This window comes from Adiantum capillus-veneris, chromosome 13 (assembly GCF_014529385.1).
Source record: "Adiantum capillus-veneris isolate H3 chromosome 13, ASM1452938v2, whole genome shotgun sequence".
In the NCBI taxonomy this organism is placed as follows: domain Eukaryota; kingdom Viridiplantae; phylum Streptophyta; class Polypodiopsida; order Polypodiales; family Pteridaceae; genus Adiantum; species Adiantum capillus-veneris.
Window position 1 is genome coordinate 129,901,838 of NC_140943.1, and position 16,569 is coordinate 129,918,406.

Here is a 16,569-nt window from a genome sequence, read left to right on the forward strand (position 1 = left end):
AGAAGGAAATGAAGGCAATATTTAACCCTAGCTTCTCATTGTAAGAGTGGTTGGATTTTGCAAGACATTTCCTTGTAGAGTTTAATCAAACGTACGAGCAATAGACACTCAATGACACATTTGACTTCCAAGATTCCCGATATGTTCATATGAAGGACATAACTTTTGACCATTCTAAGAAATATGTTTTCTACAAGAGCAGCCTCAGATCGCAATGCATTTGCATAGGAATGACATCAAATTTCATGTACATGATCAAAAAGTGTCATGTGGTGAAATATTATGATGGGTTCATATTGTTTTTGAATGTCACTCTAGATGACCACCGAGACGCAGTGGAGGAGTCAGAGAGTAGTCAGAGTGGGGTCACCGGCAACAAGTTGGTGCAGCCAACAAGTGCTTCTTTATGTGTATCAGAAGGTATTCAGCTGCTAGAGGGAGCAACAAATGTGCTCCCTACCGTCCCCATCGGTGATCATCACTATGTAATGCTTGATGACACTGGAACTCTTTGACTTGAGAGACGGCTATTTCCTTGCTATAACTGCTCAAAATCTACTGGAGGATGGCAGTATAATCAACCTTGCTATGACAAGTACTCTGTTATGGATTTTCATGTAATAACAGCAAAGTTTGTCGAACCATCAAAGACACTAGCAATGGTTTACAGGGATGTAGCCGCATGTGTTGCGGCGCTCCCAATGCATACAAAGTTCAAGGTGATACACGAAACGCTTGGAATCAGAGGGATGGGGAGAACTACTCCATCAATGATGTATGTTCCATTGTCATCCTCTGCAACTAAGAGCACACAAGACTTATGGAATGCTGCATTAGTTGAAGAAGATGAAAATTAAAAGGTATAATTCTAGATAAAGAGTTTTATGTGTACGTACCAACACTTGGATTTATCTTGTGGTTTATGATGATGAGGTCATTCCTCATCCCCATAAGCCAAGGGAGAATTGGGAAAGAATTCCTTCCTTGGATAGTTTGAGCGCCCAAAATTTCCTTTGATTTCATTCTAGCTTCTTCGAGGACAAGACTGAATTTCCTCTTTTTGTATTGAAGACACTCTCAAGATATCTAGGAGGCGCGGCTATTATATGGAACATAGACAAGGTCACACTGCTAGAGAAGCAAGCAACGGCTTCAATGTTTGGTGTTGGGCCTGGCCTCTATGGCCTACGTAGTTGCTACTTTTGATGCATGCTACGTATGGTCTTTATTGTGGAATCACATACCCATGCCAAGTGGCACAATAAAACAAAAAATGATTTTCTCAAAAATAAGATGCTAGTCCTTCAACTTATAGAAGAGGCCCCATTGTTTGAGGCAAATGAGGAGACTAGATTGCCCGACGTCAACATGCGTGTGACATATGCTGGGATGAAGAAACATGTTTCTAAAAAGACCAAGGCACGACGAGGAGGGCCCTTCGGACAAGGGCAAGAAGCCAAAGTATTTTGTAACTTTTTTTGATAGCTAGAAACAATCCAAATGTATTTTTTTAATGAATCAAATCCAGATCAATTTTGTACCAAAATCTTGCAAAGTATTTTATTTTGTTACAACCATAATTTACAAATTGGAAAGTTGAAATTACATAAAGTCTTCTAGCTAGTATAAGGTTTGTGTATGGAGTTATTGTTACCATATACATGTGGTAGTGATGTGTGTGAACACACTAGGACTGCCGGGGCATTTTTTCCCTCTTTAGGAGATTTATTCCCCCGAGCATTGTATATACGCCCATCACTCTAGGGCTATCTATCTTTCCATTGCACACTAAGTAACACACTCTCTATTGTGTTCCTTGAGCTTCCTTCGTCTTCTCAAAGCTGTGTGCATTTCTCTGCAACTCTAATTCCAACAATAGGTATCAGAGCAGGTTACGTCCTCCCGGGCTTAGTCGCCAGGTACTCTAGCACACGCTTGCTCACTTTCTCCGATTATAGTGAGGTTTGGCGAGCGTTCGCAGGTCGACAAATATTTCAGGTAAGCTCGTAGAGCTTGGTCTGCTCAGATTTTTTATTCGGGCTCATTTCGGCCTTCGTTTCCACTACAGGCAGGTCTGCACAGGCTATTTCGTCATTGTGTAGAATTTTTGTTAGTGTCATTTTCAGCATAACAGTGGCCTTACAGTCTACTACGGTTTGTGCTATATAGCACGTGTTTTTCCCACTTTGTTTCTCCTCTTTTCGGGCAGTTTTCACATCAGGTGCAATATTTACCATGTCTAACAACAACACAGATGTGTTCAAGATGTTTGCTGCTCAGGACAGAATGGATGGAGACAATTACCCTATGTGGGCTTACATGATGCAACATGTTCTTGTGTCAAAGGGCGTCTGGAATATTGTGCAGGGCATTCATGTACGTCCTGGTTCTGAGGATGCAGGCGATGTTGAGGATGTTGCAGGTCTTGCTGCAAGAATTGCTGCTATTAGAGTTGTTTTGCCTACGGCAGAACAATCTCGTTGGGATGTAAAGGATGCGTAGGCTCATGCATTCATTGCGTTGTCTGTGAAGCGCACCATTGTTCCTCACATTCATTCAGCAAAATCTGCAAAATAGGCTTGGGATATATTGGCTGGTCTTTATGCAAGTCGCAATGAGACTAAAATTGCTTTGCTGCGTAAAGAGCTGGAGTCGAAGATTATGCATGAGGAAGATGATATGGACACTTTCCTTGCTAGTGTCAAGGATATCAATGAGCAACTTATTTATGCAGGTGAAGTCATTTCAGACAGTTCCCTTGTGCAGACTATTCTTGATGCCTTACCAGATTCTTACCAGACTTTTGCTAGTACATGGAGACTTATGACCCAAGGAAATCGAGAAGTTGTCAAGTTTGATGCATTATGCACATTGCTGTTGCAAGAGTCACTTTCTAGAAAAAATAGGACTAGACAGCGTGCAGTTGAATAGGATTTTATTGCTTCTCAAAGAAAGGGTGGAAAAACAACAATGCAGCCACTTCTTATGGTTTTGTTGCGAGTCACTTTCTAGAAAAAATAGGACTAGATAGCATGTAGTTGAACAGGCTTTTATTGCTTCTCAAAGAAAGGGTGGTAACAGCAATGCAGCCACTTCTTATGGTTCTGCTGCGAGTGGAAAAACTTCTGTTCCTAATGCTTCTGCTGGCAGCACTTCGTCTGGCAATTCTGGTGATAAGGGCAAACAGAAGATGCGTTGCCATTATTGTAAAACTAATGATCACTTGATCAAGCAGTGTCCTAAGTTGAAGGCCAAAGAGGGTAAGAAGAAAGAGGGTGGTTCCACCGCAAATGCTGGTTCCACTACAAATGCAGCCATTGTTGAGTCCTCTAAGAAAGGAGACTGCAATGCTCATGTCGATGAAGAATGGGATTTTAGCGCAGAGTGTACTTACAATCCTGCTGTCCATGATGCATGCTTGTCAATTGCTGCAGATTCACATGTGTGGTATTTTGACAATGGTGCTAGAAAGCACATTATCTCACATCGTGAATTTTTCACCTCTCTCGAGTCTGTCCCTCATGGGAATTCAGTCACTTGTGCCAACAATGCCTCTTATCCCATTCAGGGAGCTGGAAAGATTGTGCTTACTTCTGCAAATGGTAGTTCCTTCACACTTGTTGATGCACTTTGTGTACCTGTGATCAAGAAGAATCTCATGTCTGTATCCGCACTTGCTAGACTTGGACATGTATTCAAATTTGTGGATAACAAATGTAGAGTTCATGATCTCAGTTTTGGTGATGAAATTGTTGCATCTGGCCTTTTGTGCCGTGGGTTGTATAAGCTCACTTTGTATGACAAGTGTGGACAAAATTTTGCAAATGCTGTTGTGTTGGGATTAAAGCCCAAGTGGCCTCTTATACGGATATGGCCGGCCGGCCGCCTAACTCACTTATAACTAACTCTTTGTATATACTCACTTATACTTTTGTGGATAATAAGGTTTTGGCTAATAACCCTTCAAACGAATTCTCTCCGTACTGTGTAAGCTCTCTGTGTATCTGTGTGTGTGTGTGTGTGTGTGTGTGTGAGTCGATCCACGCTCCGCTCCGCGACTTCAATTGGTATCAGAGCTTGGTTCAGTGCGGTTTTGCGTAATTGCGTACGCGCGCACTTTTCAGGCAGATTCTGGATCCGAAGCTTGGAAATTCACACTTGGCGTTCCGGGAGTATTTACAGCAGGTCACCTCATGCTTTACCCCCCTTTTGAAGCCGTTTATGCCCTCATAATTTCATTCTGAGCACTACATCAGAAGATAGGTTTCAACCGCAAAGAAACCCGTCTTGTGTAGATTGGCAAGCAGGAGGTGGTCGGCATCAATATCGGCATCGACATACATCACTCATTCGTCTTCAAAGCATCATCTATAAACCAGGTACACATATCTATCATCAGATATATATATTGCAGTCTGCATTGCTACTTATTGTGCTTGCCAGGTTCCAGGGGAGGTGTGGCCATAGGACGGCTTGACACCACTGGCATGTATTGCAGATTGATGTACTGTGATTGTGGGTCTACTAGTTGTGAGTCACGCTAGCAGATAGACCACTGCAGCAGTCATAGGACAAGATTGGTCTATTGTAGGATGTATGCTAGTTCTGGGCAGTTTGCTGAGCCATCTGTGAGGGTCGTGTGTGAGGTTTTTTTTGAAGCCAAGCATTGGGGGCTGGGTTACCCAGTGTGAGGTGGATTAGGTTGCTGGAGTTCCCCTCTACACGCATCCTCTTTGGCGACTTTTATCCCATAGGATGTATGACTTTGTATAGACACTAGATTGCATCTTATGCGTCAGGCCATTGAGGCATTGTTTAGGGTTCAGTCTTGAGACAGATACACGTTCTGTGATTGCCCAGACAGGAGACAATGTATGCTTACAAGACAACATATTACAGATATTTTTAGATTTGTCACTGGTCAGCTATTTATGATTGTTTTTGAGCTACCTTTTGGTTCCCAGAGCTCAGTTTACAGGGGAGACTCTGTCAAAATTTTTCAAAATACTGACAGTTCTTGAGGAGAGGTGTTCAGCTTGTTGTTTACAACTTGTTTATTGTGTATAGAGGCCAGTTTACAGGGGAAACTCTGCCGGATTTTTTCCAGAAGTAAAAAGTTTGGCAGATATGGCATCTTCTCAAACTGAGACTCTTTACAACATAAAGAAGCTGGATGGCACAAAATTTCCATTCTAGAAGAAGCAGATTTGGCAGGTTTTGGTGCAGAAAAAACAAGTCACTTTTCATGAAATTAATTTGCTGACATAGCTTATGAACCAAGTTTAAGTCATTGACTTGTTTACAAATTTCTTTAGTAGACAACCCCACCATAACTAGTGTTCAAGGTTGAGAACCGGACTTAAACATGAAGGGACTAAACTGAGTCACAAACATGCTTTACCTTATTGTAAGCAACACCAACTAGAGCGATACATTGTTGCTGACTGGATTGCTTAGTGCTAACGTAAGCACTTTGCATATCCTTCAGCACAAGAGTACACTCGTAACTTGTAAGTTGTCTATCCTCTTTGGATTTTGACAGTATTGAGATGTGTGTTTCCCCATGGTTTACAGACAGTCATCCTAGATGACTGGTAAATGGGGATCAATGTCATGAATAACCATCTTGGTTAACGTGAAAAATCCACAAGCACCCAAACTGAGCCATGACCTCTATTGGTGATTGGTAGACCCAAAAGTAAGTTCATAGAGATACTGCACATAGAGTGAAAAATGCTTCATAAGCAACTAATGTGATGAATATGCATGCCGCTCTAAATCAGCCTTTGCTAAACACTAGGGCCCATAACACTTAGTGTGCATGCATTTAGCAAAAAACAAATCTGAACCTATATATCCATGATCATCCTGACCAATACTTATGGCGAATGTGATGCTCCTAGCACTCATTAAAGAGGAATGTAAATAGTTCTGAAAAGAAACTAAATACTTTCAGCTGCAATCATTTACAAGCCTTGCTGAAACATTTGAACCATAATAGAAGGTGAAACAGTAACCACTTAGGTACAAACAATGAAACCTTTTCATTAACAACTCATAGCCTTGCTATATGCATAAAAAACCATCTGTAATGTTGTTTAGCTGCACTTGTACCTTAACAAGTCATCCTAAGTATCCGTCGACAATTTCTGGCCATCGAAATTGCTCTTGATACGTTGTGCTAAAAATGGTCCAGGAAACAGATATGACCAGCACCTAGGGACTTTGTCGTGACACATACTTGAAATAGTGGGCACCAGTGTCAGTCCTAGAGACTCATATTCTCCACATGTGGAATATGTCTCATGTAAGGATGTCTTTAAAAAAAAGAACATCCTTGAAGTACAAGATGTACTTGTGCGTGGAGGTAGCTGCAAACACTCTACGACGGGAGTGAGAGGGACCCTCATTAGCTTTGCTCCACACTGTCTAAACCGAACTCCGTGAGTTCCTAGACCATGTTGCATCCCATGTGACAACATGTGCCAAATAAACCCTACAAGTGGGTCTATAACTGCATAATGCAGAAGCTTATGTTGGACACTACATACCAAACTGCTTGGCGCTTAGATGACCGTGTCATTTCTCTTAAGAGCATAAATGGATGAAAACATACTTCATTCATTCTACATGGAAAAGAAATAAAAAGAAAGAAAATCAAATCAAATGCGTACCTCGAGGTTGAACATAGTGTCCACTTATCCGTAGCGAAAGGCACCTGTCCAAATTTCCCGCTTGCCAAGGCCGGGAGTGCTAACTGAAAATTAGTGGGGTGCAAGTAGTATTGCACATGTAACCATGGGTTTTGCCTTTGCAATCCTAACCCCTCGGTTAAAATCCACATTATCAAACCACGTGGTCAGACTTTTGTAGGGAAACTACTCAACTAATAGCCAACAATATCTGAATTCAACCGTGGAAGTTGAAATTATCCACTACCCCTTGGCAGCTTATGGGCTTCTTTTCTTGAAAGTGCAAGTGTGCTGGGTCCAAGAAGTGACCATCAACACTTTAGTAAGTGATTGAGCAATCACGAGATGGTTCTAGATCCACTCAAGTTAGAATCGTATTCATCATTGGACTTTCTCTAGACCCAAAAATCCATAATCGTGGGTTTTTTTCGAACAGTCGTACTGTTCGAAATGCTTGCTCCATCTATACACCTTAGTAGAAAGAAGCCTTTATGAGTTTAAGTCTTTCAAAAACTCAACTTGATCTTCACACTGAAGGTATACAGTGCAAAAATAATACCCAAAAAATCAATAATGGCAAGACTCTTACTTGTCTATTAAAATCGATGGGTACTCAACTAAATAGAGTTGGTCGATCTGGAAAGCAATCACTGATGGATTACAAAAAGATGGCTCTTATCCATTCCAACGCTCTTAGCCATGCAAAAATAGGTGGTAATAGATGGCTCTTAGCCCTTCCTGTTGACTCGTAGCCCTTCCTGTTACCATAGTGACATAGAAAGATTTCAACAAAATCATGTCTAGTTTCACCTTTCCCACATAGAAGTTGGGAAGAGAGAGAGAGAGAGAGAGAGAGAGAGAGAGAGAGAGAGAGAGAGAGAGAGAGAGAGAGAGAGAGAGAGAGAGAGAGAGAGAGCATGTTGGGTTGAGGAAAAACCCTTACGTGAATGTTCGAATGTGTTGCATGCCCCTTGCATATGATCCTGTGCAGACCATGTCTGCGGCTTAGCTTATCCTATAAGCGTACAACTACATGCCCTCGTAGAGAGAGGCTGAGTTGATCCTACAAGCGTGCAACTGTGTACCTGTGCCACGTCCTCGTAGAGAAAGGTACCATAAGTCACATATTGACCAACTGATAGTGTATGGGAGTGTGACTGTACGAGGGTAACTTGAAATATGGCAGGTTGCCTGTGAATAACATAAAAAATGTTTAAAGATATCAGGTACGTACCTTGTTCGTGATAGAGTATGTAGTGTTATAGCATAAGCGTATGTAATGATCGACGGGTTGCGAGACAAAAGTCCTTGGCATCAATGACCGTCTCAACCATGGGAGCCGCTGGTATACGTGTCGTGCATGATTATACTGGCATGGATACATCACAGTGCATCGTTACATACTATGAGCTTATATCCACATAGTGCCAAAGATGTGTGTCATCATCATTGATCTCAAATCAATCGATAATACATTGGCACATAAGAGAAGCCGTACTTCACGTGAAGATAGGCAAAACACTTTGCTTTGTATAATGGCTTCTTACAGAGTCTGTCCAAGCACGTTGCTTCGCACAACAGAGAGATCTTTTCCAAAATGAAAAGGAAAACATAGACAAAAACAAACATAACTTGAAATTGACTGACATTGTTAGCCTACCGAGGGCGAGTTGTGTTGAGTGTCCAAAATAAAAACTCGCGTAAATCTAGCTCATAACCATATTTGCTGCTTGAGTGAGGTAGTTACACCCTTGTGTGATTGAAAAACCTGTAGACATCTTGGCAAGGTTTCCTAAGTTCGTATGCTATTAGCATATTCCCAACTTTGGAAGCCACTATGCCAAATGTTAACAGGGAAGCCATGCTTCACATAAAGTATGGAGCTGTGCTTCGCTGTTGGAAGATCATAATCTAGGTTGACTGTATCGATGGCAGACAACGGGCCTAGGAGTTTTCTCCTAGCATTGGTTGCCAACATCGTGAAAGAATAACTAGTGATCGGCCTTGCCGAGTACCTTAATCTCACAAATCACAAGCCATGCCTGACTTGCTTTTACATGCCAACGGGTTGAATATACCCTGATTGTGTAGCCCAACCAGATGATGTTGGCTATACATGCTTTCTACATGAGCACCCTGTACGGAGCCTTGCTCCCGCAAAGTACAAATGATAGGTCATCACTAGTCGGCCTTACTGAATTCCTATTCCCTACAAGGCACATGCCTTGCATGTATGTGCTTACATAACCAATGTACCATGGGCATACGGAGCCTGTGCCAAGCTAAGGACTGATGCATAGCCGATATACTCATATACTACCTGGTGCACATGCTCAAGGTCGAGACAAAGCTTAAAAAAAAAAAAAAACTTGACCGCATTGATCAACCACCATGTCAATTAGGACGCCATATTGAAAGCATACAATACATAAAGAGTGCAAAAAAAGTGTACCTAGATTGCAAACGTTCATATTGTCACCCTTGTACGTGGCAATTTGACGTCTCGTTCGCTTTGGGCTTTGCTCCTCTCTTCATGATGCCCTTGCACCTTGTGCATCCTCCAAATTCAACAAAGAGTTCATCACTTGCTCAAGCCATACTGCCGTTCTCGTTGCTCTTTCAAAAAGTGCATCTTACGAGGGTTCAATGCCAACAAATCTCCATCGTGGGGATGCCGAGTCTATTTTGGATTTCCCTCGAGGCTACCTTGTGCATGGATTATCACCGACCTTACTGCACCAACCCATGCATGCACATGCATGCTCGTTTTCTCACCCGCCGCTGTCGTTTACAGTCGATGGTAGGGTAGGAATCACCCTTTGTGAGCATTATCCCTAAGCTTCATTTTTTTTTGTAAAATAAAACTCAGAAACGATGGCTGCCGTCTGCTGCTGCTGCAGGGCGCCGATGGCGAGGGAGAAGGAACCCATCATGGCTTGATCTGCGCGGCCTGGTCCAGAGATGGATTTGGCTTGGCTTGTTGTCGCGCTCCCATCCAGCCCCTCTACGCGTCGTTTTGGCCATGTTGCCCATGCACACAGTGCCCTGAAGAGCCCGTTCCCACTACTTCAACCTCTCCAAGGGGTTGTTCCCGTGGCACCTCCTCCTCTCTTGAGCCCCGCCTCACAAGCGCTGCTTCCTGCGGCTCTTCAAGCAGCCATCAAGGGGGAAGAGATCGAGAGGAAAGAGAGACCACTAGCCCATGCTTCCATGCTTCATGGAGGGGGAGAAAGATCCAAAGAGCGATCAAGAGGGAGAAAGAGAACAAGAGTACTTTCCCCTTCTCCATGGCTGCTCTCCCCTGAGCTCTGATACCAATGTAAAGCCCTGGGTGGGATTGCCCTGGAATGAACCTCCCAACCTTCCTTTAAATAGCACCCTGGGCCTCATTCCCTATCCACACTCGCAGCCAGCCCCTTGGGCCTGGTCCTTGACCACTGGACATTGCCCTTGGCATGACAAAATAACTGTATCAAAAGTCATGAAGAAGCCACAAGCAGCCAAGACCTTAAAAAATTTGACATTTGATTGATTTTTTAAAAAATTTTATATGATTTAAAGTTATATATAAGTCATAGTTCAAAACTCACTAATGGACGCTTAAGGTAACCCGTGAGTTAGCTCTAGTCAAGCGACTTGCAGTGCATGTACATGTGCTTGATAAATCAAGATAAAAATTCCACAAAAAAAGCCCACATATCCTTTTGACACACGGATTCTTGTCCATATTAAATATGGGGTGTCCAAAATGCGCACAATATAGCTTAGAGCAAGGGACACCTCTATAATAGCGCTCAAGACATAAATTCAGTACCACAATTTGTTTCAAAAGATCTCCTACAACACCACAACCCAAAGGTGCATAATCGCTTGGGAATTCACAAGCACACACCCACCTAAAAGACCGCCAGAGAAACTAGGGAGCACCTGAGTAAGCTGCCATAGCACGACTACATGTAGGAAAGGCTAGTCGAGGGCCAAAAAGTACATTAAAAAGTATCAAGAAGCCACAACAACCCGAGACTTGATTTTTTTTAATATTTGATTGATTTTTAAATTTTTTTTAATGTGCTTGCTAAGGTAAGCTAAAAACACCACCAAAAGAAAGCCCACACACCCTTTTGAGACACGATGTCATGTCCATATATACACATTCACAAAAAAAAGATTGCCCGAATTGCGTGCAACATAGTTTGACAAACCTCCAATCTTCTAGAGTATTCACGCTCAGCAGTAGCATAAACACAAACATTTTTTCACCTGGATCAAAATGCCATATAATATAAGCAAAAACTCGTGAAAAAACACCATCCATATCAATGCTTCCAATATCAAAGCATAAACTATATGTAGAATCCAAATCAACTTCAAGCATAAAGTACTCTCAACAAATACCACACAGAGAAACCCTTTCATTCATATAGCATGCAAGAAAGCCTTTACCATCTCATCTACAAAAGGTCTTCAACTTTCATCTCAGTCATTTTCATATCTTCATACATATCAAGCTCATGTTTCACTTTAAATATACTATTGCAAGCATTTAGCTTAACCATGTTATTTGACATGTTTGGTGCTCCTCAACATGAGAATCAAACAAGTTAGGATCAACCAACTCCACATGAGGCATAGTATGAGCATATTCATGGCTATCCATATTCTCTAAAGCATCCAAATTTTCAGTATGAACCGAGGCATCCTCTACCAAATCTTCATTTGAAGCATTATCACAAAACTCAATAGTAAATTCTTCATCCACAAGGTCCACAACAAGATTGTTTGCATCATTACTATTTGACATGCACTCAATCATGTCATGTACTTGAGAAACCTCTTCATAAGCATCATCCTTATACACATGATCACCTCAATGCATTTTCTTGATCTCCTCTTCCAAATTCACATTGCTAGAAGCATCGGCTTTAGCATGTGTTACACACCATTAAACTGCTTAAACAACAAGGATGGCATGATACAAGAACTCCTCTGCATGTCTTTATCCATAATGCATTCTTTTTTTACCTCTTTAAAAGGAATAAAATCACAAAATTTCTCATTGTAGGTATTCTTGAAATCTACATCACAACATAGAGGAACCTTTGGCTTCACATCACCAAGCAATCCAAGCTCTCTCATAATCTCTTTAGCTTTCATTCCTTATGCTTTGCAACCTTTAATGCATCATCAAATGTCCTTGGTTTTTTAAGCTCTACCTTCAATCTCAAATTAGCCCTCAAATTTTGCATAAGCAAACACTTCTTAAGCATAAAAGGAGGAACATCACTATCCAAAGCAACACACCACCTCCTCCACAACTCATTAAATTGCTTAACATATGCATCTACACTCTGATCATCATCCTGTACAAGTCCTCCAATGGAATGCCATACATCCTCTTGGTCCTCTACCTTCTTAACATTCTCAAGGAAAGCTTTTTTTACCTCATGATAATTCACCACCCGTGGAGGCTGAGATGACTTCAATCAAAACTCATACTCCTAATACCATGTTCTTGCATCCTTTTTGAAGCAAAAGAACAAAATCTTAAGCAGAAGCATTGGATCTTCCTTATTTGCAATAAAATAAGAGGACTCAAGTTTCACAATCATGTCCTCAGTATATTCACCTACATGACCATAAAACTTTGGAAACTCTGCCATCATGTCAATCAAATCTATAAACTGAAGGTCACTTAAAGAAACTCCTTGGTGGGAGGCACGAAAATATTGTTGGGAAAACAGGAGCAAGGGGCACCTCCATAGCAATGTCTCCCAAACCTACATGACCATAAAACTTTGAAAACTCTACCATCATGTCGATCAAACTAATAAACTAAAGGTCACTTAAAGCAACAATGCAATGTTTAAGAGAACTTTCAAGATGTATCGTGCATACATAATGGCGACTTCGTTATTATATTGCCCCCGAATCTTTCGCAAATCTCTTTGAGATCCATTCGATTCTCCTCATGTGGAGCAAAATCTCTTCATATCGTGAAGATTCGAACCATGGCGGCGACTTTACAAACTATTCATCACTCTGACCAACTAGAGCTGCTCGATGCAGCACAATTGAAGCCTCACATATATTTAAAAAAAATGCATGTGCCTGTCCTACTCTCCACGTCCAGAGCCCTTCATGCTCCGCCCCGCCTTCGTCTCGCCCTTACCTTGCGCCTCTTGCCCCGACGCAGCATGGCCCTTCACCCTCCTGAGAGTGCTCGCATCTTCAGAGATTCTTATAACTTACGATTTTTTTTAAGACATACTGCCATGATACTGGACCCTGGCTGGTTGATTACAAAGTAGGCCCTTCTAAAAGCTCTGAGAAACTGGGAGGGAAAAGGGAGGCTTGAAGCAACAGCGAGGAGAGCGAGGAGGATGAAAGCCCGACGAACTCGGAACACCTCCCAACAACTGCCCTTTGCTGCAGATCCTCCTCTGCTTTATTAATGGCGATGGGCACTCTACTCACCTACAGAGCGCGCTTGTACTTGCGTCTCTTTTCTCCATCGACTGCAGTATTTCCATGGCGCCCCTATTCCTTCTCAAAGGCGCTACTCCCCTCATTCTGCTTCTGGTTGCCACATTTTTCCTTGAAGCAGCGACGGCTGCGCATCGCCACTTTCACTTCCATGTAAGCTCTCTCTCTCTCTCTCTCTCTCTCTCTTTCACACACACACACACACACACACACACACACACACACGCAGCTGCTCTCATCTTGTATTTAACAGGTGAAGTACTCCAATTTCACGCGACTCTGCCACACCAAGCGCATGGTCACCGTAAATGACCAGTTCCCTGGACCTGCCATCGTCATTCAGGAGGGAGACCGCGTATTTGTGAATGTCACCAATGAAATGCTAGACAAAAACATCACCATTCACTGGTAATTATCATCCAAACTACAAAACCACTTTCTACATTGTGCAATAAAGTTCTTTGTAAAATGCTTAACAGCATAATTTCTACTTAAAATGTAACATTTTAGGTTTATGCTGTAATGTAGCATTTTGGGCGTTTCATGACAGGCATGGAGTCCGGCAACTGCGCACAGCGTGGTTTGATGGGCCAGCATACATTACACAATGCCCAATAATGCCCGGTCGCAGCTTCCTTTATAATTTTACAGTAACAGGTCAACGCGGCACTCTGTGGTGGCACACTCACATCTCTTGGATGCGTGCCACCGTCCATGGTGCATTCATCATCCACCCTAAGGTCCACCACAGCTACCCATTTCCCCCACCCACTAAGGAAATCCCTCTCATCCTTGGTATGGTTTGGATGACCCACATTAAATGATCCATGATTTGGTAAATTTCATGCATTCATTTTGAGAGTCAAGCAACCAATTTGCACATTGTTGGCGTGTGTGTAGGTGAGTGGTGGAACTCGGACACACAGGCAGTAATCGCACAAGCTCTGCAGTCTGGTGCGGGCCCTAATGTCTCCGATGCCTACACTATCAATGGACAACCAGGAGTCTTGTACAATTGCTCTAAGAGAGGTGACAATATATCCAAGTTGATGCTCCATCATGGCATTAAAGATAATTGATTGTGGTGACTTGTCTGTACCGCCGTTGTTGATGTGTATTCATGGATCAATGTAGATATGTTCAAGCTCAAAGTGGCACAGAACCAGACGTACCTTCTCCGAATCGTCAATGCAGGGCTAAATGATGATCTATTCCTCAGCATTGCCAACCATACACTGACTGTGGTTGAGATCGATGCGACCTACACGAAGCCATACAAGACGGACACTATGCTCATTACACCAGGACAGACAATCAATGCCTTGCTCACCACTGACAAAGCCATAAGAAATTATGTCCTGGCAGTGCGGGCGTACAATTCAGCAGGCCCCAGCGTGCCATTCGATAACTCCACCGGCATAGCGATGATAGAGTATGAAGGAGGATCTAACTCATTGAAGGCCATCATGCCCACACTTCCTGCTTATAATGACACCGCCCTAGCCAATAACTTCAGTGCCAGCCTGAGAAGCCTCAACTCTAAACAATTCCCCGCACTTGTTCCTTCCATGGTTGATCGCCACCTGCTATTCACAGTGGGGCTCGCAAGAAAGGCATGCCACCGAGGCAAGAAATGCCAAGGGCCATCCGGAGGCAGGTTTGTGGCAGCAGTAAACAACATATCATTCAGCTTGCCCAGTTCTGCCCTGCTCCAATCTTTCTTCTCGTCCTCGAAACTGTTGCATGTAGCTGGTGGTGAAAATGCAAGCAAAGTAGTGTTTCCAACAACATTTCCGGACGAGCCAACGAGGCGCTTCAACTTTACGGGCACTGTACAACCCAAAAACATTGCACCACAAGAGGGGACGCGGCTGTCAAGGATTCCATTCAATGCCAGCGTGCAGCTAGTATTGCAAGGGACGAGTATCCTTGGAACAGAGAGCCACCCAATTCACCTGCATGGCTACAACTTCTTTGTAGTGGGCCAAGCAACGGGGAACTTCAATAGCAGTAGTGATCCTGCTACCTTCAATTTGGTTGACCCTCCCGAGAGGAACACTATCGGGGTTCCAAAAGGGGGGTGGGTGGCACTCCGCTTTCGAGCAGACAATCCAGGTGACAAGTTGCTTCCTTTTGCCTTGATGATTTTTTGCGCACAGAAACATTGTGCCTCTCCAAAGGCTGAAATTCGGCAAAAAATGACAACCCACCCCTAGCTGGAATCATGACAAATTGCACCAAATTCAGCAGTTATGCAGGCATTCTACAGCCCTGCTGTGTCACAATGATAGATTGTGAATTGAGACAATGAGAGATCTAACATTTACCTTATTTTTTGGTGACAGGAGTTTGGTTCATGCATTGCCACTTGGAAATCCACACTAGCTGGGGCTTGGAGACTGCGTTTCTCGTCCCCAACGGAAAATTGAAGCATCAGTCTCTTCATCCTCCTCCTCTGGACCTGCCAACTTGCTGACCATGAGCCCTACGTTCAAGTCACCAACAATTTTCCTCAAAATTTTTGTGCTGACCCATTCCTTCCCAGATTTTTGAGCTCCCCCACACCAAAAGAATAAATGCCCTGTCTACCACCCATCAATTGGTTTTGAGCTCGCGAGACGGAATAAAACTGTGACCTATGTTTTAAATCACTTCAAAGAGTGTGCATGCCAATCACAGACTTGTCTTGTAGTAAAGGCATGTCATGTGGTTTTGTAAAATGACATAGAGCAGCATAGCTCACTTTTCCTTTGACAGAGTCAAGCCTTGAACATGCCTGATACAACCTTCATCATCCATGTCGTGGTTCACTGTGCACATAATTGTACAGTTTTTTTTTTGAAAGAACAAAATTTTTTGTATTAAAGAGAGGAAAAAAGAGAGTACAAGGCCTCAAAGGTAGGGAAAGAGGCAGTCCCATCAAGAAGGGTTACAATAGGCTACATGAATCTGCCATATCAAATCTTTCCTTGGAGTAAAGGGACAAAAGCTTAGGTCTCCATTTATGACACAGATCTTTGGATTACATAGATGCTTAGAACGTACATCTCTAATAAACGATATCCTAGATGGATAAATCTGTCCAAACCTTATAACCTTTTAGATGACATTTTAAAGCAGAGCTCCTAAGAAGGCAAGCCCAAAAGTCATTAGAATCAATGGATCTAAGAATCCATTTAGCAGGTAGTTTAACGGAAAGTTTATCCAGGTCTAGCACACCCAAACCTCCTCTGGATCTATGTAGACAACAAGTTTTCCAAGCAATCTTTGAAACTCTTGTTCCCAGTTCATTACCTCCCCAAAGAAATCTCCTTGAGAGGTGGGTGATTTGACTTAGTTGTACCTTGGAAGGCTTCCAACAAGAAATAAAATAAATCATTGAAGGCAATAAGTA

At 42.7% G+C, this 16,569-nt stretch overlaps 1 protein-coding gene across 1 annotated transcript; it reads left to right on the forward strand.

Moving 5' to 3' along the window:
- The first annotated feature begins 13,055 nt into the window (after positions 1–13,055).
- On the forward strand, positions 13,056–15,948 carry LOC147444871 (laccase-4-like). Its single transcript, XM_086527386.1, has 6 exons — positions 13,056–13,328; positions 13,429–13,583; positions 13,726–13,970; positions 14,076–14,204; positions 14,310–15,290; positions 15,521–15,948. The coding sequence occupies exons 1-6, from the start codon at positions 13,221–13,223 to the stop codon at positions 15,649–15,651; spliced, it is 1,749 nt and encodes a 582-aa protein (XP_086383512.1). The 5' UTR covers positions 13,056–13,220; the 3' UTR covers positions 15,652–15,948.
- The last annotated feature ends 621 nt before the right edge of the window (positions 15,949–16,569 follow it).

Bases quoted from the DNA above. Each gene is read 5' to 3' on its own strand.
- LOC147444871 (XM_086527386.1), top strand. From the start codon at position 13,221: ATGGCGCCCCTATTCCTTCTCAAAGGCGCTACTCCCCTCATTCTGCTT. The intron at 13,971-14,075 runs GTATGGTTTGGA...GCGTGTGTGTAG, and splicing joins GGAAATCCCTCTCATCCTTG to GTGAGTGGTGGAACTCGGAC. The intron at 15,291-15,520 runs GTGACAAGTTGC...TTTTGGTGACAG, and splicing joins CTTTCGAGCAGACAATCCAG to GAGTTTGGTTCATGCATTGC.